Here is a 22,373-nt window from a genome sequence, read left to right as displayed (position 1 = left end):
GATCACCAACCCATAACCAGCACTTGGATCTCACACTTCCTCAGATCTTCATCACTCATACTCACATCTTTTGGCCTAATGATCTTCTCCTTATATAGCCTTAGGCCCTTCACAATACCACGGGCCAAAACCATAGTAACACAATACCATCAACTTCAAAACTAGGGATCGACACGCCCGTCGAGACACAATGGTCCGAAACCATAGGCACAACTTCCAAGGACTAACCGCCATGGACCAAAGGTACTTTTCCACATACACGCGCTTTTGCTGAAGCCAACCTGCGTGTACACGCGACTTGGGCTTAACGAACCTGCGTGTATGAACTTCCTTGGCATGATGTACTAAGATCTGTCCTCTGATTAAGTTGCCATCACCTGTACCAACCTCTGAGCACTTGTACCAACCTCTGAGTGAGTTGCCATCAAGGACAACACTTGAATCATAATGCCAACAATCTCCCCCTTTGGACTTGATGGAAACCACCACACCAAGTCACTCTCCCCCTTTGACATCAAGGGCAAAGGGTGGACCAAGATATTCTCTTCTTTGGTATACCTTCTGCTGTCCATACTCCCCCTGAGTACCTGCTGAAATCTCCAAATGTGCTCCCCCTTTGTGTATGCCAAAGTGTACCAATCTATCCATCCTGCTCTTGCTGAATTGTGCTATTCATGCTCCCCTTGACTATAGGCAAGATCTGTAAAAGATGTTCTTCAAGAAGAACAAAGACTTATACATCATAAAAGACCTTCCTATCACCAAAAGACTCAACATACATTCATCACCCAACCTAGTGGGGATATACCAATATTGACTCATCCACCTAACCATGTGGAGATACATGATAATACATGAACATTTCATCATTCATCCCAGGCATAGTGGGGAAACCAACATAGGTCGTTACATGACCCTGACATCATAAAAGAGATACATGACATAGTGATGAAATATCTAGACCAAGACTTATGAAAGCCACCAACAGCATCGTGATCTGTACCATAAGCATCAGCCTGCAATACCATTCCTAAACAATAAGATGTATCATTTAGCTTCATAGACTTTATCAACAACTTCTAACCATAATGCCAACAATACATTATTTGAAGTATATGCTCCCCCTGAGCCTGTGCCATAAGTATCAAGACATTTCCAGACATCCTCAGCAGACTGTAACTGTTAACCAATAGAGCATATACTGGACTGGATTATATCAGACCCCTCTTTTTTTTTGAGTCTGTCCCCACTGCTTTTTCACAAACTGACATATACGCGACTTTGCAGTGTGAAACTCGCGTATATACGCGCCTTTCCTTCATGAAACTTGCGTATGAGAATTAGAACACTGAAGTTTTACACCTTCAGCTCCCCCTGAGTCTGTTATGTCTGTGCTGTGCTGAGTACCCTGTGCTGTGCCATATTTTTCTGACTGAACCTCCTTCTTCTTCCATATCTTCAAGCATGTTGATGATTTCTTCTTATCATGAGCTTTGTTCCTGCAATCTCTTGCTTTATGTCCAAACTTGTTACATGCATAGCATCTTACATGTTTCATATTCCTCCTGTAGCAATCAGCAGCTTTGTGGCCAAACATATTGCAAGAAAAGCAATATCCATTAAAGTACCTTGAATGTGATGATCTTTCTGCATGATGGTCTTGAAACCTTCTTCTTCTACATATGGCTGCAACATGTCCAAGATTATGACATACATAACATTCAACATTATTTAGTGGAGGAAATAATCGTCTATCACGTCCATAGTTAGGAGTAGAGAATCTTCCTTGAGGAATTTCTTTCCTTGGTTGTTCCTTGTTGGGCATTTCAGATTTCTCATTAGTGTTTCTTGCCTCACTTTGTGAACTAGATTCACCTTCAACATATTCATGAAAACCAAGACCAGTCTTGATAGCAGGAGATCTTTGACTACTAAGAATATCATCCAAGACTTTAGAGCTATCTTGAAATCGTAAAAGCTTATCCTTTTCTTCTAATTTGCTTTTCAAGCTATTTACCTCAACTTGATGTTGTTCTTCTTTTTCAAGACATTGCTTCTTCAAGGTCTCTTCAGCTTTCCTTCCTTCATCCAACTGATGCCTTAGTTTGAGGATCTCGTTTTCTTGCTCTTTATTCAGTGCTAGCAGCATTTCTTGAATTCTGGAGGCACATTCCAACTGATCTTCTAATCTGATGATTTCTTCTTTGAGGGCATTCTCCCTTTTGCTAGGTAGATCTTGTTGATCTATGATTTGATCTGATGCTTCATTTGCTTTTCCATCTTCAATCTGAGGTGCTTCAGGATCTGAATACTTGCTTCCACTCAACGACAGGTTGTCATTGTTCCTTTGAGCTGTCTTCTTCTTCTGACGTGCTTTCTTCCCCATTGTTCTACGAATCTCCTTCAAGTGATCAAGCTTCTCTGAAGGACCTGCTCTGATACCAATTGTTGGAAATAATACTGAGAGGGGGGGGGGTGAATCAGTATTATCAGATCAGTAAAACCTTTCAATTTCATGCTCAGAAACATATACGCGACTTCAGTTAAGTGAACCCGCGTGTACACGCGACTGTGTCTAAAGCAACTAGCGTATATGCAGAGATCTTATGATTCAGTTAATCTTATCTTCAGTAAATGCATCAGAATATTATTAAGCATATTAACAGTAAACAGGTGCAGTATAACAGAACAGATCATCACACAAAAGCCACACACATGAACACCATGATATAAGGTGGAAACCCAATGTGGGTGAAAACCACCTGCTGCAATTTGTCTCTTTCTTCTTTAATGAGAAACTTCTTTTACAATGTACTGGTGCAGTCCTTTACCAGCACACAGGCTACAACCTGCAAAGGGCTACAACCCTCTTAGCTTTTGTACTAGCCGATCCATTTACTAGTACGTAGGTGCCTACCTACAAAATGCTTCTTTACTCGTTTTCCAGCTGCTAGTGGAAGGGAGCTACAACCCCCTGGCTCTTGTACTGGCTGATATGTTTACCAGTACGTAGGTGCCGGCCTACGATATACCCGGGACCACGTTTCATACATTTTCATACTGGATCCATAAGACAATCATCATTGTAGTACAACCTGCATCATCAATCACTGAAACACCCAATTCTGAATCACTGTAACCCTGTCAACAACAACCAGATAACCTAGCAATAACCAGATCCAACTCCATATTCAAATATCATACTTCACATTGTATACGCTACTTGGATGAACCCAACCTGCGTGTATACGCTCTTTTACCAAAACCAACCCGCGTACAGATCTGTAAATTCAACCTTAAAACTCTGTAGCTATATCAGACATCAAAACATACCCAGATCATAATAATAAACATGCGTCAGTAGATCTAGTCTATCCAGAGTCAAACCATATGAAGATAATCATTCCAACCCTTGAGATCTCGTTCCATCATTCATCATCCTCCACATGAGTGAAACCTTGGTTCAGATCACCAACCCATAACCAACACTTGGATCTCACACTTCCTCAGATCTTCATCACTCATACTCACATCTTTTGGCCTAATGATCTTCTCCTTATATAGCCTTAGGCCCTTCACAATACCATGGGCCAAAACCATAGTAACACAATACCATCAACTTCAAAACTAGGGATCGACACGCCCGTCGAGATACAATGGTCCGAAACCATAGGCACAACTTCCAAGGACTAACCGCCATGGACCAAAGGTACTTTTCCACATACACGCGCTTTTGCTGAAGCCAACCTGCGTGTACACGCGACTTGGGTTTAACGAACCTGCGTGTATGAACTTCCTTGGCATGCTGTACTAAGATCTGTCCTCTGATTAAGTTGCCATCACCTGTACCAACCTCTGAGCACTTGTACCAACCTCTGAGTGAGTTGCCATCAAGGACAACACTTGAATCATAATGCCAACACTTCGAAGTACACCCTTGGCGGGCGGTTTGATTACTAAGTCCGGGTTAGGTTTTTCGATCTGTAGTGGATCGGAACCAGGAGCTGAGGTTGATGGATTAGAATGAGAAGATTCTGCTTCCTTACCATCAACAGGATTCTTACTACCATAATCTTGCGATCGAGTCGCAATCCTCACATGAGACATCATCAAAATGGGTTCTTCACTGGCAGTCGAGGAAGAACCTATCATCTTACTTTCCTGCTTTGGAAATGGATCTTTTAACACAGCAGGAGTGGGAGAACCTTTGACTATTTTCACAACCTCTGCCCGATGAGGGCAATCTCTTGTAAAATGATCCTCTTCACAAATAAGACAAGGATATCGAGGTTTGCGCTTTTCATCATTGGTTTCCGACTTTTCCGTTTTCTCCTTCGGATCCTTGTCTGCTTTAGCCTTCTTCTTTCCTTTCTTCTTTCCACCGTTTTTTGATTTGGCCGTAGATGACTCTACAGCGTGAATATCGGCAGAAAGTTCAGGAGAAGACTCTCCTGTCGGGGAATCGGGCAAAGTGATTATAGGAGTAGTAGAAGCCTTGGAAGACTTCTTCTTACTCTTTGTATTCACGATGCCAATCATACCATCAGCGGCATGAGATCCCGAAGGAGCAGCAGCGATTTGATTCGATTTTGGAAGATCTGGAATCTTCTCGTGTAACGTACCCGACTGAGTATAAACTAAGTCAAGGTACTGTGCCTGAGCAATGACTTGCTCCTCAGTAACTACTCCGGCCTTAGCTACATCTTCAGTAATCTTCGGTAATAATGATTTAACAAACCATTCAACTAAGATTTGGTCCGGAATAAAAACTTTCACTAACCTTCTTCGACGTCCCACTCATGAATGTGATCAGAAATATATGTGGACGTTGATTGTTTGAGTGAAGTTAATAACTCCGTGCCGTTATCGTATCTGACCGACAACTGAAAGTGAGTTAAGAACGAGGTAGCTAACTGGCTAAAATTGTAAAAAGAGGCCCGCGGTAACTCAATGTACCACTTGGCCGCGAGACCAATGAGTGTACGCTGGAAAAGACGTAAGCAGATCGAATCATCCGAGATAGAATTTGAAGCACACCAGAGATGGTAAGTCATCACATGATTGGACGAATCCTCTCCAGACTTACCTTCGAACTTGGGTATATCACTGGGCAACTTATTTGGCATTGGCGGCCAGAACGGAAGATATTGAATTGGATCGTTCGTTAGGCGCGTCAAGTCTGGTAAATCCAAAGTTGCGATAAACGGTAACTGCAGGTTAGGATCTCTAAAACTCTGGGTCACAAGACCAGTCCCAGGAGGAGGATATCCAGGATAACTAGGAACAGGAGTCGCATTAGGGATATTATAGCCTCCTGGAAAACCAGGATTAACCGGACCGTACTGGGGTTGTTGAGGTTGTTGATAAGTGTACCCAAGATACGGTTGATACTGGTAAATCGGCTGTTGGACAACTTGCCCATGTTGGTACTGTCCCTGGTACGGTTGATGAACAAATTGAGGTTGAGTAGTGACAACCGTACTTATACCAAGCTGACCTATAGGCATCTGGACCGTGGTTTGAATCGTAGATCCAGACAACAGTAAAGATGTCTGAGGAGTGGTTGCAGAGACAGTAGAAACCGGAGTTGTCGATACTCCAGAAGTAAGTGCGGCAGATGTAGCGGTAGTTGCAGCAGCCGTTTGAGATGGAGTACTAGGTGCAATTGGCGGCTGAGTAACTACCGAAGTTACAGAAGTTTGAACATTTGACTGGACAGGTTGCGGTTGCTGGGGTGGACCAGAAACTACGGGTTGTCCAGCTTGAGGTACCAATTGTATACTTGGCTGCAACACCTGTTGACCTTGTGATGGATCCCACACTATCATTCCGGGGTATTGACCCGTAATAGGTTGAGGATACTGAGATCCATAACCGGATTGAGGATAGGATTGATAATTGAAAGGTATAGTTCCCATACCTTGAACATATGACTGACCTTGAGGTGGTTGATAACCTTGACTCGAGTATTGACCTTGAGGTTGATAACCTTGAGTTAAATACGGATACTGGGGTTGACCTTGACCTTGAGGTTGATACCCTTGGGGTTGATACCCTTGAGGTAAATATTGATACTGAGGTTGACCTTGGGGTACATATTGAGGCTGGGGTTGACCTTGAGGCATGTATTGCACCATAGGTACATACTGACCTTGAGGTTGCCCCCCAGACACGATTTGTGTACATTGAGGTTGCCCCCCAGGCGTTAACTGAGGCTGCCCCCCAGGCGCTAATTGGCCACCTTGAGGTTGGGAAACGGGAACTGAACCTGACATCATGTAAATGTCTCCTACACCCAATGGTATATTACCATTGTTTCCAGCTAATAACCCATGATCAATGGGTTGAGGAGATGCCCCCACAAAGGTACCAGAAAGTGATTGATACCCGGTGGGAACAGAAGGACCGCCGTGTAAAAAAGATTCAGGAGTTTGAGTAAACACAGACGACTGACCAGACATATTTACAGGAGTATAAATACCTCCAGGTGGAAAGGGAGTACGAGGTGTAGAAAAACCTACCCCTGAGTTGTCTAAATAATTGGTTAACAAAAGGTACCAAGTAGTACTTCTAGGAGGACTGTAAAAGATAGATTCACGCTCCCTGAGCTCAATAGTAAGTTGATATTCAAGGTTAGAGACGCCTATTTCTTCCTCTGGAGCAAGTTCTTCGATAACAATCAGACCAGTAGGAAGATTTTCGGTGATAACTCGTTCTACTCTTGGTGAATCTGGAACACTAGAAGTCGGAGTAACAGGTTCAGATATTTCAGGTTCTTCGCCTATATCACTAGTAGACGAAAAACTACCAGCAAGCTCAGAAACTGTAACAACTTTGGGATTATAACCTGTCTCTAGACTTTGGTAATCTGGATGGACTACCAAGGAAGATTCTCCTTCTTCAGGTGAACCTACTCTACTGCCACTAGGAGGAGTTACAAGGACCTTCAAACCTTCTAGATTACTCGGGTCGTCTCGAGGAGGTTCACCCCGAAGTCTACGGGATCTCCTCAACAATTCGGCCACAGAAACAACTTCAGGAGACTGGCCCCGAAGTCTACGGGACTGTCTCGGTAATTCCGCCACAGCTAAAAACTTTTAACTACTACACACGAAAACAAAGTAAAATCTCAAATCAAACCACCTAAAGTCTCTAAAGAACCAAACAAATTTGAAGCACATGCCTAAAGAATCTAGGGCGTCAAACCAAGCACAAACAGTAGCCTTCCAGACCGAAAACGCTAGTTGGAGATGAAACCCAACATCGCCGGATTCAGTACAGAAGTGGCGGGTGGAACAGTTACCCCGGTAACCTACTTAATGAATAGACCGGCACAAGTTCCTCCACTTTAACCGTCTCGAGTGAAGTGAACCCCCCGGAAAATCCAAGTGAGTCTAGCCGACGTCTGCTCCAGGTACAGTGGGATCTTCCCTCCACCGTCACCTCAGTAGAATCCTAAAGATAATGGTCACTAAGGCTACCAACCACAACAAATGCACCTGGGGGAACAGTCTACACTCCGACAGCACACAAGGGCAGAGTATCAAGCTCAATCCCCTTGCCGGTTCCTTGACAATAATCCAAGGTTTACCGACAAGTGACCCCTGGCTCCTCGACAATGGTTAATTCGAGGTTTACCGTTTGTAATACGTGCGTGTCTGGCGTTGTTCCCAACGAGGGAGGATTGATCCCCTCACTGGTTCGGACATGAGCTCGTGCTTCTCCTTTAAGAGGAGCTTTCCAAGAGTACAAATGAGACAATTGGATTTACTCTATCACAAGATAAGCTACTTGTTTGGTTTTGTTGTCTTGGAGAGTTAATTACTCTCCTACTCCAAGACACTAGCTTGATCTAAATTGGTGTTTCAGAGCCCTAGTAAATAAAAGTTACTACGTTGATTTTACTTTAAGCGTTAATTTTATGGTTTTTCTTAAAGACAAAAGGTAGCGGAAATGAAACCAATGGTGTGTAGACTCGACTCAAACCACTACAAAGATGCACCTAATATGATTTACGCTACTTTTCTCTTTCAATGAAACTCCTAACTAAGAGAGTTTGAAAATGCAAATTTTATAGAAAACAACTTTCTTAGTAAAGACAATCAAAGAAACAATTCTCTTTATCTTTTCAAGCATACAAACATGACCACTCCTTACGTGCACAAATAATTCTTTTCTTTCAAAATCCCTCAAAGCTACTCGAAACAAAACTTTTCAAAAGAGATTTTTTTGTATTTTCTCTTATTTAATAAAGCATATAAATCTATTTTAACGAAAATCAATCTCAAAAGCTATAAAATCTATGAAAAATTGACTCACAAGCAAATCAAAAAGAAATTTACTCTAAGCAAACCTAACGAGGCAAAAGCCTACAAGGATGATTCTAGGTTGGTTTACTTGACCAAAATCAAGCCAAGGACCAGCTAATGTAGAATCAAAAGACCAGTCAAAACAAAACTCAAATCTTTTTGTTCTTTTTGTAAAATGGAATTCAATACTCAATCAACAAGTACTTCGAAATTTGCCAAAGAGACAACTCAAAGGTAAGTTGCTCTCACAGGTAGACTTTATGACAGGTCCGACTTCTAAGAAGGCTGACAAAACCAGAGAGATCTAAGGCTTGACAACTTCTACTGCCAAAGTCACTACAGGACCTACTCAAAAATCAAACCCTAGGGCTTAAACTTCTATGAAAACCACTAAAACACTCAATGCTATTGAAACAAGTTCAGGTGAAGATCTTTGACAAGAGACTAATGGATCTGGGTAGTAAAAACTAAGAAAAAGAAAAATCTAAGAGGAAAAATTCATAAAATGGAAATTTCTTAATTTTTAGCAGGGTACGCAGGCAAGCTGTTACGCCAGGTGCGGGCCCGCTCTGTGCACACAGCAACAGTGCGTACAAGTACGCACTGTGCAATACTCAGAGGGTGCGTACTACTGAAAAAACCAAGAAAAACTAAATTCAATCTAACCCTAAGCTAACCCACCCAAATACAAAGTCACAGAGCCAAAAACCAGAAAATAAATGACTTTTCTCAGATCAAAGTTGCATACAAAGGAAAAGACTTTCACATCAATGGATTCCCCAGCGGAGTCGCCATTTTGTCAGGCGGAAAGAGTCGATAGTGCGGACACAACCAACCTCCCTAGGAGCCTAAGACTCTCTAGTGACAAACAAGACAAACAAGAGCAATCCTTCTCTAAACATGCATTTATTATATAAGAAATCAAGCGTTTAGATCCTACCTATAATCCAACGCTGTTGTAGTAGTCCAGCCTCGCTGATCCGGATGAGCTCCTCCTTCACTTTGAAACCTGCATTCACTAACAATCAAACGATTAAATAGCACTTGATAATCTCATAAAATAAAACATATTTAACACATAGACCAAGGAGTACATGAAACAACTCATAAATAACAAGTTATTGAGAAGAATGGACTCATTTGCATTAATAGGAAACAAAAGGAACAATTACAACCTGAGCCTTGGTGTTGTGCAAGTCCCTCCCAGGGTCCATCAAGAGTTCTCCTTTACTTTGACAAAGCTCACCCACTTCCAAATAGAACAAGCAAAGATGGCAATCTCTCCTCACAAGCTTCTAAATGGGAGTCCTAATTCCAGCAGCATCTACCCTTAGAAATGTTTAGCTTCCAACCTCCTCTCCTTCTGGCCCAATGCCTGTATTTATAGTGGTTAAGAGGAAGTTAATTAGGTCCACCATCAATGGGATAATCCCCTCTTTGGATGGGATAGCTCCCTTATTGATGGGGTAAGTTCCTCTTTGGTAGGGGTACATGAACCATCTGGAGGCGCTCAATACACGTCGAACAACCTTCTAGAATGCTCTAGAAATGACCACAAGTAACTTTTTAAAGATGAAACTTACGCATTTTGACCTTTACAGGGGTACACCTGCCCCTTTACATACAGAGCGTACAAGTACGCAACTTTTGTGAACATTAGGTGCGTATCCGCAGGTAAGGTTGAGAGAACCTGCGTACCCAGAGATAAACACATTTACAAAGACTTTCTCTCTTTCTTGAAGTTTGACATGGAGAGCAGAGGTATGAGACTTGCCCAGGAGGATAGCATGACTGTTGATAGAGCCATACCAACTGTAAATAGTCATGGTGACATTTTTTAGTGTAACACACATTTGATTTAAATGGTATGCCTACAACCACACATTTGAATGTGTTACCATTGGGATCATATAGTATGTTTTTGGGCATGGATTGGTTGTATCTACATAGAACCAAAGTTGAATGCTATGATAAAATTATTGAGTGTGTTGATGGTAAAGGAGAGCCAAGAGAGTTTCAAGGTAAGAAGAAGGCCACATCAGTTAAGATGGTGACAATTATGTAAGAAAAGCATAGCCGCATGAAGGGGTGCAGGCTATTTGTAGTACACATTTCTAGTGATAAGGGTAAGGAGGTTGAGGATGCAGATGCGTTGAGTAGATACCCATTGTTGCAATAGTTTAAGGATGTATTTGCTGAGGACATTATAAAGTTTCCACCTTAGAGGGAGTTAGTCTTTTCGATTGAGTTAGTGCCAGGGACAACTCCAACATCAAAATCACTTTATAGGATGAGCACACATGATCTGATAATCACCCTATGAGTGACCTCAGTTAAGAATTATTGAATGGAGGTATTACAGACTCATGTGCTGGTGTGTCTCTAGGTTATTTAAGCAATAGATCAATCAGATTGAAAATACATAGACACTTGAATAGGAAGACAACAGAGAAATACAGTAAGCAAATATAAGAACACAAAAGATTAATAAGGAGTTCACCCTATCCTCCAGGGCTACATCTCTGGTCCAACTTTCAGTGGTGGCCTTTTTATATTTTTGTCTTAAAGTAGAGAATTACAAAGAAATAGCTCAATGTGAGTCTCTTTCCATAGGATAGCTTGGCAAGGTGGTTCTTGGATTCCCTAAGCCACTAGAGTACACAAACTCTTGGCCTTACCAACTTTCTGACCTCTCGGGTCTATAATGGAAGGGGCCCAATGTGGTGCTTGGTCCTGACAGATCCCCTTCATGGATGGCTCGAATTCCTCAAGCCCTCTAGTGCTCAATGCTACCTTTGGTCAGCTCAGCCCTTTGTCCTCTTTCTGCTCTTTGATTTCTCTGTCTCCTTTCTCTATTATTTTGTGTGTGTGGATGTGTCCCGTCTTTTTGTCCCCCTCTTTTGCTGGTATGTGCATAGCTTTAAAGCCACTCGAGCTCATGGCTGTTCGATTCCTCTTCCAACCCCATCGAATCACCTGCAACAGTTGCGCTTGGATTTCCCTGTCTCGGCATCATCATCAAACTCACAGGGAGTGGCCACTTGTCCTCCTATGAACTATGCCAACTTGCCTCATCAGTTCATTTCTTCAGTTACGTTATGGAATGATTCATTTTCCACCTTGGCGGTTAATTCGGACTTCAAATTCTTTCATATCACTGCTTAATCCCCCGTTAATTCCGTCTTCTCCATTGGGCGCGATCTCAACCATTAGATCTGGAGCCCCCAGATCCAATGCCATCTTCTCGTTTCGCACGATTGACTTGCTCGACCGTTAGCGCGTGATGAGCAACGATTTTCTCTCTCCTCCGCCTACCACGCATCGGGCGCTGAGTGGAATCGCTCCATTTTTGCTGAAACTGCTTACTGCCTAGGGATGCCCTCGATCAATACTACCAATTTTTGGAGCGCGAGTCCCGCCTTTTCCTTTAGCTTTTCTCCCCATAGTTTTCCTGGCTCTCATGTGACTGAGCACTTGGGGCTCCTCCATTTTGAGCGTTTTCGCCCAACAATGCACGATTAGTGCTAAGTAATAATTGTGCATCAGAAACTCCCTCTGTTTCCCAATCCAGACCTCCCAAGGGATAATTTTGTTAGTCTCCATGGGTCTCGATCAGTGTGCTTTGACCGAGGTCCTCGTTGTTCCACGCTGGATGCCAACTGCCATTAGTTTAGAGGTGTTTTTGATCACTGTTTTGAATTATTTGAAGTCTGTCCCGAACTAGTACAACCATGGCTCTGTTGATCATTCTTTATGGATCCAATTCGGATCATGACCTTCCCACTGAAAAGCTCTTGGACCACCAAAAGTTGGTTTTCTTTCAGCATCGACTAAGTGAGGGTACTTCTGTCTCACTTGCCCAATCTCAATCCACTTTGCACTGCTCGACTTTGAACCTTTGAGTCTAATTTTGAGGTACTCAACATTTCCTTTATGCGTTGTCCTCACCTTCCTGTCCAAGACTGTGTCTTCCTGCAATTCATTCAGATATTCAGGTAGCAAGTCATCAATAAAAGGCAATTGACTTTGCTCTTCAGGATCCTCAATCATTGAAGGTTCAAACAATCTCAAGAAATCTGCAATTACGACTGAGTAGATGTGCATGTAAGCTGGTAGATCAAGGCTAAAAAATTTTTCACCAATCTTCTCAAGTATCTTGAAGGGTCTATACCTGATAAGCTTTAGCTTTTTACCTTCACCTTGCATCCCGTCCTTGCTAATATACAGCCAGACCTGGTCACCAACTTGAAAACTATGCTCCACCTGATGCTTGTCATGCCTTGCCTTGTATTTGGCTTGGCTCTTTTCCAGTTGTTCCTGTACTACCTGGTGGATCTCCTGGATCTGTTCAATGAATCTGGTTGCCTTGTCCACGTCACTGTGTCCATCAACAGTGGTATCTTTACCAAAGACAAAACCCAAAGGAGACCTTGGTGTGAAACCAAAACAGATTTCAAAAGGATATCTCTGTGTGGAAGAATGTTTTGCTCTGTTGTAAGCATGCTACACATAACACAAGTGTTCATCCCAAAGTTTGGGACGTTTGCTGCAATATCCTCTGAGTAGCTCGATCACTGTCCTGTTAACTACTTCTGTCTGGCCATCGGTTTGTGGATGAAAAGCTGTGCTTTTCTTCAGTTGGGTGTCCATCAGCTCCCACAGACTTGACCAAAACTTCCCCACAAATTGGGTGTCTCGATCAGATACAATAGAAGTGGGTAATCCAAAATGAACCCATACATGTTCAAAGAATAGTTTTGAAGTTTGTTCAACTGTAATATTCTTATTACAAGGTATCAAAATGCACATTTTGTTGAACCTGTCCACAACCACATACAGATAATCATGACCTTTTCTAGACTTAGGTAGCCCCCCAACAAAATCCATGGAAACACTTTCCCGAGGGTGAGAAGGAACTAGCAATGGAGTGTACAGGCCTAGTTTTCTATTACTGGGCTTGCTTTTAGCACACATGGTACACCCTCTCACATATCTAGAAACTGTCTCATTCATTTTTGGCCAATAACAAAATATTTGCAGCTGTGCAACTATTTTACTTACCCCAAAGTGACCTGATATCAGAGAAGTGTGTGCCTCTCTAATTATCTTTACTCTCTCTGTTTGTGGAATGCAAAGTTTACCACAATGATATAAGAGTTGGTCCTTCACATGATAATCCAATTCTTCTACCTTTTTGCCTTGACTCAAAGTTGCATATACATCTTTAAGGTCTATATCTTGAGAATATTGTTCAATGTAGCTTTCATGTAGTATATAATTATGGTTAAGTATAGTAGATGCATTTGTAATGGGTCTAGATAACATGTTTGTAACTTTGTTATGTATTCCCTTTTTATATTTGATGACCAAATGAAACTGTTGTAGAAAACCCATCCACCTGTAATTTCTTGATTGTTGCAACTTAGTTTGGGAGTGTAGATATTGAAGTGGCTGATGATTAGTATGTATTACTGTCTCTTTGCCCATTAAATAATGTTTCCACTTTTTCACACTCTGAACTAATGCATACAATTCTTTATCATATGTAGGATAGTTAACTACTGCAGAAATAAAAGTTTCATAATGATAACATATGGGTTTACTGTGCTGTGTCAACACTGCTCCCATGGCATAGTCACTGGCATCTGTTTGGATCTCAAATGGTCTTTGTAGATCAGGCAGTGCTAGTACAGGTGTTGTACTAATCTTTTCTTTCAAGGTGTCGAAGGCTTTCTAATTTTTGCCTCCCCACCGAAACACCTTGTTCAATCCTGTCAAAGCATGTAAGGGAGCTGTAATTGGGGAAAAGTTAGAGATGAACTTCCTCCAATATTGTGCTGCTCCTAAGAAGCTTCTCACTTCTATAGCAGACTTGGGTTTAGGCTAGTTTACAATGACTACCACTTTAGAGGGATCTATTTTCAATTCTCCACCCCCTACTAGATGACCTAAATAATTTAGAGATGTTTTACCGAATTCACATTTGGAGAGTTTAACATAAAGTTTTTCTCTTTTCAAAACATCTAATGTCTGCTTAACATGCTTTAAGTGTTCCTCCCATTTTTTACTAAAAATCAAAATGTCATCTAGATACACAATAACAAAATCATCAAGCAAAGGTCTGAGTACATCATTCATTAATATCATGAAAGTAGCAGGGGCATTGGTTAAGCCAAAAGGCATAACCAACCACTCATACAACCCTACTTTGTCTTGAAAGCAGTCTTCCATGCATCTTGCTCTACAAATTTGACCTGATGGTATCCATTTTGCAAATCCAACTTGGTGAAATAAACAACGTCCTTCAGTTGATCTAAAAGATCATCTATGCGAGGAACAGGATAATGATTTTTAATTGTTATCTTATTCAGTGCCCGGTAGTCAATGCACATTCTCCACGAGCCATCTTTATTTCTCACCAAAACGATTGGTGACCAACATGCTGATGTGCTAGGCCTGATGATCCCCTTCTCGAGCAACTCCTGCACCTGCTTCTTGATTTCAACATTCTCTAAAGCAGACAACCTGTACATTCCAATGTTGGGAAATGGAACATCTTGCTGCAAAATAATATCATGTACTATTTCCTTTTTGGGAGGCAGACCTTTAGGTTCTTGAAACAAAACATCATACTCTGAAACAATCTTTTCTATATCAGCTTGCTGCTTAGTATTACAGCCCTCAAATACATTGGTTTTATCAGGTTTCTTTTCCTTTACAACCATTAGTAAGAATTGTTCGCACAAATTTATCATTCTTTTCATTTTCCCTGAGTTTATGAGAGTATTCTTGAGCTTATGAGCTCTTACAAAGTATTTGATTTCATATTTAACAAGTAGATACTTGTTCTCAGCTCTCTAGAAAATAACTTTTCTATCATACAAGTAAGGACTCCCTAAAACAATTCCACATATATCCAAAGGAATTATGTCTAACTCAACCTCATCTACAAATGTTGACCCAAAAGAAAACTTTAGTTTGCACTGTCTAGTCACTTGTAGTTGTGCTTTATCATTCAACCATCCTAATGGGTATGGTTTTTTGTGAGGTGTAGTTGCTAATCCCAATTTCTTTACAATTGCTTCAGAAATCAAATTTACTTGTCAGCCACTATCAAACAAATTATCAATATTTTGATGTTTGGAAACAACTAAAATATGGAAAAGATCATGTCTTTTTCTCTCATGTTCTTCATCAATAATAGATTGAGCAGAATTACTAGTAGATGCTTCAGAATGCTTACCTTTTATACCTGTGGCTGTAATGATTGTTTCATCTCCCGAGTCTGACCCCAAATCTTTCTGAATAGCTACAACAGTCTTCTTCTTCTTGCCCTTGGAATTCTTAGGTCTCAGCTCTGGATGCAGAATCCAACAATGCTCATCATCATGCCCATCCTTTTTACGGTGAGTGCATGAAGGTTTGCTTTTCTGTGCAGTGTTAGCCTTCCTTGCTTTCCACTTCTGGTTTCTTTTCTCCTTTCTCTTGCTTGCAGTGGGTTGGGATGGTCCCCCAACTTTTGGATTTCCATTATTTCCTATAGCCTCAAGATGAGTAGCTTGTACAAATACCTCATCTATACTAGTAGGATTAACATGAGGATGGTATACCTCATGTAGCTGTGTAGACCACCAATGTACTTCAAAAGAGTCTCTGGCAAGTCTAATGAGATCCCTAGAATTAATGTTCTCTTTCTAAATTCTTGAGTGTACCCTTGCACACTTTTCCCTTTCAACTGCCAAAGAGTTTGCCAACTCATCATGGCTTGTTACATGTAGGCCAATGGATAGAATTGCTTCTTGATGGCAGAAAAAAATTCACTCCAGACAGAGATAGTCTTACCATGTCTTTTCATGTCAGCTTGGATTCTGCCTTCCCACCAAACTAAGGCAGTGCCTCCTAGGCGTAGGCTTGCCAGATGAATTTTTCTCTTGTCTGAGTTGATGTTTTTCACTCTACAACACACATCAATTTGTCTAATCTAATTGTCCAACTTTTCAACATTTATCTCTCCATCATATATAGGCAAGTCGAATTTAACATCTAGCTTAATCAAAGATTCTTTCTTATTATGCACTGGGCTATTAGGAGGTGTGAGAAAGCTTTCCTCTTTCCCTTTTCCTTTTGAGTGGTCATGGGTATGATATTCATCTTCTTCTTTATCTTGTTTCGAGCCTAATGAATCTTCATCCTTATGCTTTCTCAAGTCCCTATACATTATACATTTCTTCTACCATAGACTTTATAGCTAGGAAACTCCCTATGAATTGAGGGTCTGGCCCCAGAGAACCTTCCTGTGACATTGTCTTCTGAGGATAGACTCTCCCAATATTAGGATTAGTTTCAACCAACTCTCCTTCTCCTAATTTGAGCTTTGATCTAGTGAGCATTCAATAGCTAAACGAACACAAGCTTGTCTAACCTTACAGCCTAAAGCTCTGATACCACTTGATCTGATAATCACCCTATGAGTGACCTCAGTTAAGAATTATTGAATGGAGGTATTACAGAATCATGTGGTGGTGTGTGTCTAGGTTATTTAAGCAACGGATCAATCAGATTGAAAATACATAGACACTTGAATAGGAAGACAACAGAGAAATACAGTAAGCAAATATAAGAATACAAGAGATTAATAATGAGTTCATCCTATCCTCCAGGGCTACATCTCTGGTCTATCTTTCAGTGGTGGCATTTTTTTATTTGTGTCTTAAAGCAGAGAATTACAAAGAAATAGCTCAATATGAGTCTCTTGCCATAGGATAGCTTGGCAGGGTGGTTCTTGGATTCCCTAAGCCACTGGAGTACACAGACTCTCGGCCTTACTAGCTTTCTGACCTCTCGGGTCTATAATGGAAGGAGCCCAATGTGGTGCTTAGTCCTAACAGATCCCCTTTAGGGATGGCTCAAATTCCTCAAGCCCTTTGGTGCTCGATGCTGCCTTTGGTCAGCTCGGCCCTTTGTCTGCTTTCTCTATTGTTCTGTGTGCGTGTGTGTGTCCCCTCTTTCGGTTCCCATCTTCTGCTGGTCTGTGCATAGCTTTAAATCTACTCGAGCTCATGGCTATTCGAGTCCTCTTCCAATTTCGTCAGATCGCCTACTACAGCTCCACTTGGGGTTCCCTATCTCGGTGTCATCATCAAACTCACAGGGAGTGGCCACTTGTCCTCCTGCAAATTGTGCCAGCTCGCCTTGCCGGTTTGTTTCTTTAGTTATGTTATGGAATGAGTCATTTGCCACCTTGGTGGTCAATTTGGACTTCAAATTATTTCATATCATGACTTAATCCCCCATCAATTCCGTCTTCTCCTTCAGGCACGATCTCAGTCCTTAGATCTGGAGCCCCCAGATCCAACGCCATCCACTCGTTTTGCGCGATTGACTTTCTCGACCGTTAGCGCGCAATGAGCGGTAGTTTTCTCTCTCCTCTGCCTACCACACGTCAGGTGCTGAGTGGAATCGCTCCATTTTCACCGACACTGCTTACCACCTAGGGATGCCCCCGATCAATACTGCCGGCTTTTTGAGCACAGGTCCCGCCTTTGCCTTTAGCTTTTCTCCCCACTATTTTCCCGACTCTCATATGACCAAGTGCTCGGAGCTTCTCCATTTTGAGGGTTTTCGCCTAGCCATGAGCGCTAATCGCGCATCAAAAACTCCCTCTGTTTCCCTATCCGGGCCTCCTAGGGGCTAATTTCGCCTCCCGCACAGTCTCCATGGGTCTCTGTCAGCACGCTTTGACTGAGGTCCTTGTCGTTTCACGCTGACTTCCAAATGCCACTATTTTAGAGGTGTTTTTCATCACTTTTTTGAATTCATTGAAGTCTGTCCCAACCTGGTATAGCCATGGATCTGTTGATCATTCTTTATGGATCCAATTCGGATCAACACCTGAGTTGGTTGAGCTAAAGTTGTAGTTGAAGGAAATGTTGGACAAGGGATGCATTAGGAGAAGTGTATCACCTTGGGGCACACTGGTGTTCTTTGTCATGAACAAAGATGGCACTATAAGATTATGCATTGACTATAGGCAGTTGAACAAAGGGACTATCAAGAATATGTACCCTTTATAGAGGATTGATGACTTGTTCGATCAGCTAAAGGAACAACAATGTTCTCGAAGATTGACTTGAGATCTGGATACCATCAGGTACACATCAAAGAAGAGGACATTTACAAGACTATGTTTAGGACTAGGTATGGACATTATGAGTTTGTTTCTATTCCATTTGTCTAAACATGCTCCAACTACATTCATGTGTTTGATGAATAGTGTGTTGTGTCCATATTTGGATAAGTTTGTTATTGTGTTAATTGATGATATACTAGTATATTCTAAAAATGAGTAAGAGAATGTAGAGCATTTAGCGACAATGTTGAGGTTCTTAAGGGAGCATCAATTGTATGCTAATCTAACCAAGTGTAGTTTCTTTCAGACTGAGGTGCACTACTTGGGACATGTTGTCTCAAAGGAAGGCATTGCTTTAGATCCAGAGAAGATAAGAGCCATCCTGGAGTGGGTAGCTCTTGGGAATGTGGATGAGGTAAGATATTTCATGGGTCTAGTAGGCTATTATAGGAGGTTCATTAGGAACTTATCAATGATTTCTTATCCCATTACATCATTGTAAAGGAAAGGTAAGAAGTTCAAATGGACAAAGGAGTGTGAATTCAGCTTTGCGTAGCTTGAGAAATTTTTTACGCATGCACCAGTGTTACAGATTGTTGATTTGCGAAAAGAGTTTGTGGTATACACATATGCTTGCAAGAGAGGGCTTGGTGGAGTCCTTATGAAATATGGAAAGGTGGTATTCTACGAGTCCTGTAAACTAAGTGAACTCGAGAAGAACTACCTGACACATGATCTTGAGTTAGCAACGATTATACATGCATTGAAGATGTGGAGGAACTATCTTCTTGGAAGGTGGTTTGTTCTTATGAGTGATCATATTTGGTTGACGTATTTGTTTGACTGGCCGAATCGGAATGCTAGGTAGGTAAGATTGTTGGCCATGATCAACGAGTTTGGTTTTGAGATCAGGTAAATCAAAGGTAAAGATAACATGGTGGCAGATACTCTCAGTAGACGGGTACAAGTACATCACTTGGAATCTATGAGCTCCTATGGGACAGACTTATAGGATAGGATCTTGTAGGCAGGACAACATGATGTCAGGTATAGGATATTTTGCATAGGTTGCAGTAGGATGATAGTACAGGTACAGGTATAGGCGCAGGTGCAAAGGGCATGGAATATCATCTTACAATAGATGGATTGGTCAGGTTCTGAGACATGATATATGTACCAGATAACAATGAGCCCCAGAAGGTGACATTGAGGGAATATCATGCGAAACCATATTCAGGTCACCCGGGTTATCAGAAGACACTGATAGCAACGAAGAGATATTACTATTGGCCAAATTTGAAGAGGGATATAACAAAGTTTGTGGCTAGATTTTTTGACTGTCAGCAAGTTAAAGTGAAGTGTAAACATCCAGGTGGATTGCTACAACTGATTGTGCTTCGAGAATGGGAATGGGAGGTCATTTCCCTGGATTTCATCCTAGGGTTTCTAAAGATAGTAAATAGACATGATTCCATCATGGACATTGTGGATAGGTTAACAAAGGCTGCACACTTCATTCCGATGAAGTCTACGTACTTAGCTAGTGATGTGGCACGAGTATTCATCAGAGATGTAGTTAGACTACATGGTGTTCGAAAGAAGATTGTGTTAGCCAGGGATGAAAAGTTCACTTCCATGTCTTAGAAGGAGTTATTTATAGGTTTGGTCATAGATTTAGCCTTAAGAACAACTTATCATCCGCAGATAGTGTTATTGGGAAATCTAGTGTCCATTCAGAGCTACTAGTCCCACTAAGACGGGTAGCTATCTTAGAAGCAAACAAACTAAAGTTACTTTCATTTTCCTTTATGAGAAGTAGATAGGAGAGGAGCAAAGAATACCAACCTCAATCTTTCACTTGGTTCCTTGCTTGTTCCTTCTCCCCTCTGATAGATCTTTGCCGCTCCTTCCTTGCTTACCCCACTTCAAAGAGTACTTGTAAATTCAAAGCAACATAATACCTTCAAAGTACTAGGATCTACAATCATAAACAATATAGGACCAGATATATATTGACCACACAAATGCACATATCATCAAACACAAAAGAATGTGGAGGAAAACTCAAATAGCTTTATTAATAGAAAGAGTAGAAGAGAGTATTACAACCCATTGATCTGACCCAACATCATCCTCCCAACATGAAAGCCCTTCTTCACCTCATGAAAAGCTTAGATCATCCAACACTATGAAATTCCACCAAGAAACCAACAACTCTTCCTTACAAGATACAAGATTCCAGCCTTTGGATCTCTGGGATGAGGGATCCATATATAGATTTTTGTAGGGGGGTGAGTCAGCTTCTGGGATTTTGATTAGTGTCCTCTCTCTGATAGTTCTTGGTTCCACTTGGAGATTCATGATCTCTTACTCATCCCTGGGTGAATTCAGAGAGGCAAGTTTCATAGGAGAAGTTTCTGGAAGATTCCATGATCATCCACCTTGCAAACTGTCTCTGCCATTTGTCTACTCTCTCCCATCACACCCTACAGAAGGGATTTTCAGTATGCATCACACCTTTTTCATGTGGCATGTGAGATGCATCGCACCCTTAGCATTGAGCAGTCTGTATGGTCCAGTTTTGACCAGTTATGAGCAGTTTTCCATGGAGAACTTCTGGGAGATGATGTAATCAGTTGAACTTGTTCCTTTGGGGTGTGAAACAAAAATTTTAGGGACTTATAAGTGCTTGGTTTATGGACATATATGATTGGGGTTGCAGTGCCAAAATATGTCTATAACAGCTGCCCCCTAAAGCATGAGGTCGTAAATCTTTTGATGTCGGGTGACATGCTTTATCATGAGGATCTGAAGTTTTTCGAACTGGAAGGTGACCTATAATAAGATACAATACAATACATTATCTTCATAATATTTTCATGATCTAGCTGAGGTGAGCATCCCCATGCTCAGCTTTATAAATTCATTTTTATGTACATAGGACAGACAACTGTCTGTGTGGCAGACTGATGATTCTGATAGATCCATCATCCTTTGATTCGGATGATCATCTGTGCAACAATGATGTACATTTGATGTCTTTATTTTCCTGAATATATCGTAGCCCGGATGGATGAAACTAGATCCGGGGTCTTCAAACTCGTTCAATCTTCACCCGAAGTACAAGTCGATCCATGTGAAAAGATGTTCTGGAGTCGAACATGGAAAGACATCGCCTGATTACCAGCCAATGATGTAAGCTATTAATAGGTGCGAGAGGAATCACCGATAATGATGATGACCCTCAAGGTACGATAGTAAAATTCACGTGGTGTGAAAATGGGACTTGGCGTCGAACACCACGCAAAATATTTTTTGGTCAAAGGCCATTGATGTAAACCTGTCGCTGGAAGTGAGAAACTTACCATTGAGGCATGCAAGCTTCAAAGTACTAAAATGGTTTTTCCTAGGTCGACTTCTTGGATAATGAGCTGTCGTCGACAAGAAGTGACCCATCGTAGGAGGGCCTTAATGAATCCCACATCTACGACACGGAATGGAGAAAATGATTTTGTGGAGGTGAAAACGATCTGATGATACATGGTTCAGGGCGGCGGTCACGAAAGAATGAAGGGTGAAGGTATTGCAGTGGATGAGACACAAGCTGGGTTGGTGAATTCTCTGAGCGACTTCTATTGAACATATCGGCGACACTGAAATGGATTGGCAGATTTAACCCCAAAAATGGATGGTACAGTGGACCAATGGTAATATGACCGGTGAACGGAATAACCCAACCCGACTCAATCATGGTGATGGAGTGAAAGTGTCATGTTCAAGAGCGACTTGCTACCAATAAAGCTTCTTCAAGTTTTCTTCCCAATTTTTCCTCAGTCATTGCTGACTAGTACATCTTTATTTCTATCAAGCTTGAGGAGGATAACATATGCTTGTTCTATAATTTTCCCTTCGGGCAAAACCATCGCTATGTGTTA

General features: G+C 41.5%; 1 protein-coding gene across 1 annotated transcript in view; it reads right to left on the bottom strand.

Moving 5' to 3' along the window:
- LOC149199285 (uncharacterized) overlaps positions 1 to 11,322 on the bottom strand; it is a 159,252-nt gene extending 147,930 nt beyond the window's left edge. The window contains exon 1 of the mRNA XM_089400531.1: positions 11,286 to 11,322. Coding sequence (XP_089256657.1) covers positions 11,286 to 11,322 — 37 coding nt within the window. The remainder of the gene's footprint in view (positions 1 to 11,285) is intronic.
- Positions 11,323 to 22,373: the final 11,051 nt, after the last annotated feature.

This window comes from Pinus tabuliformis, chromosome 2_1 (genome assembly GCF_031772625.1).
Source record: "Pinus tabuliformis cultivar Carrire ecotype Pingquan chromosome 2_1, CPIR1, whole genome shotgun sequence".
Lineage (NCBI taxonomy): Eukaryota > Viridiplantae > Streptophyta > Pinopsida > Pinales > Pinaceae > Pinus > Pinus tabuliformis.
This window is presented reverse-complemented; position numbering and strand designations above follow the sequence as displayed.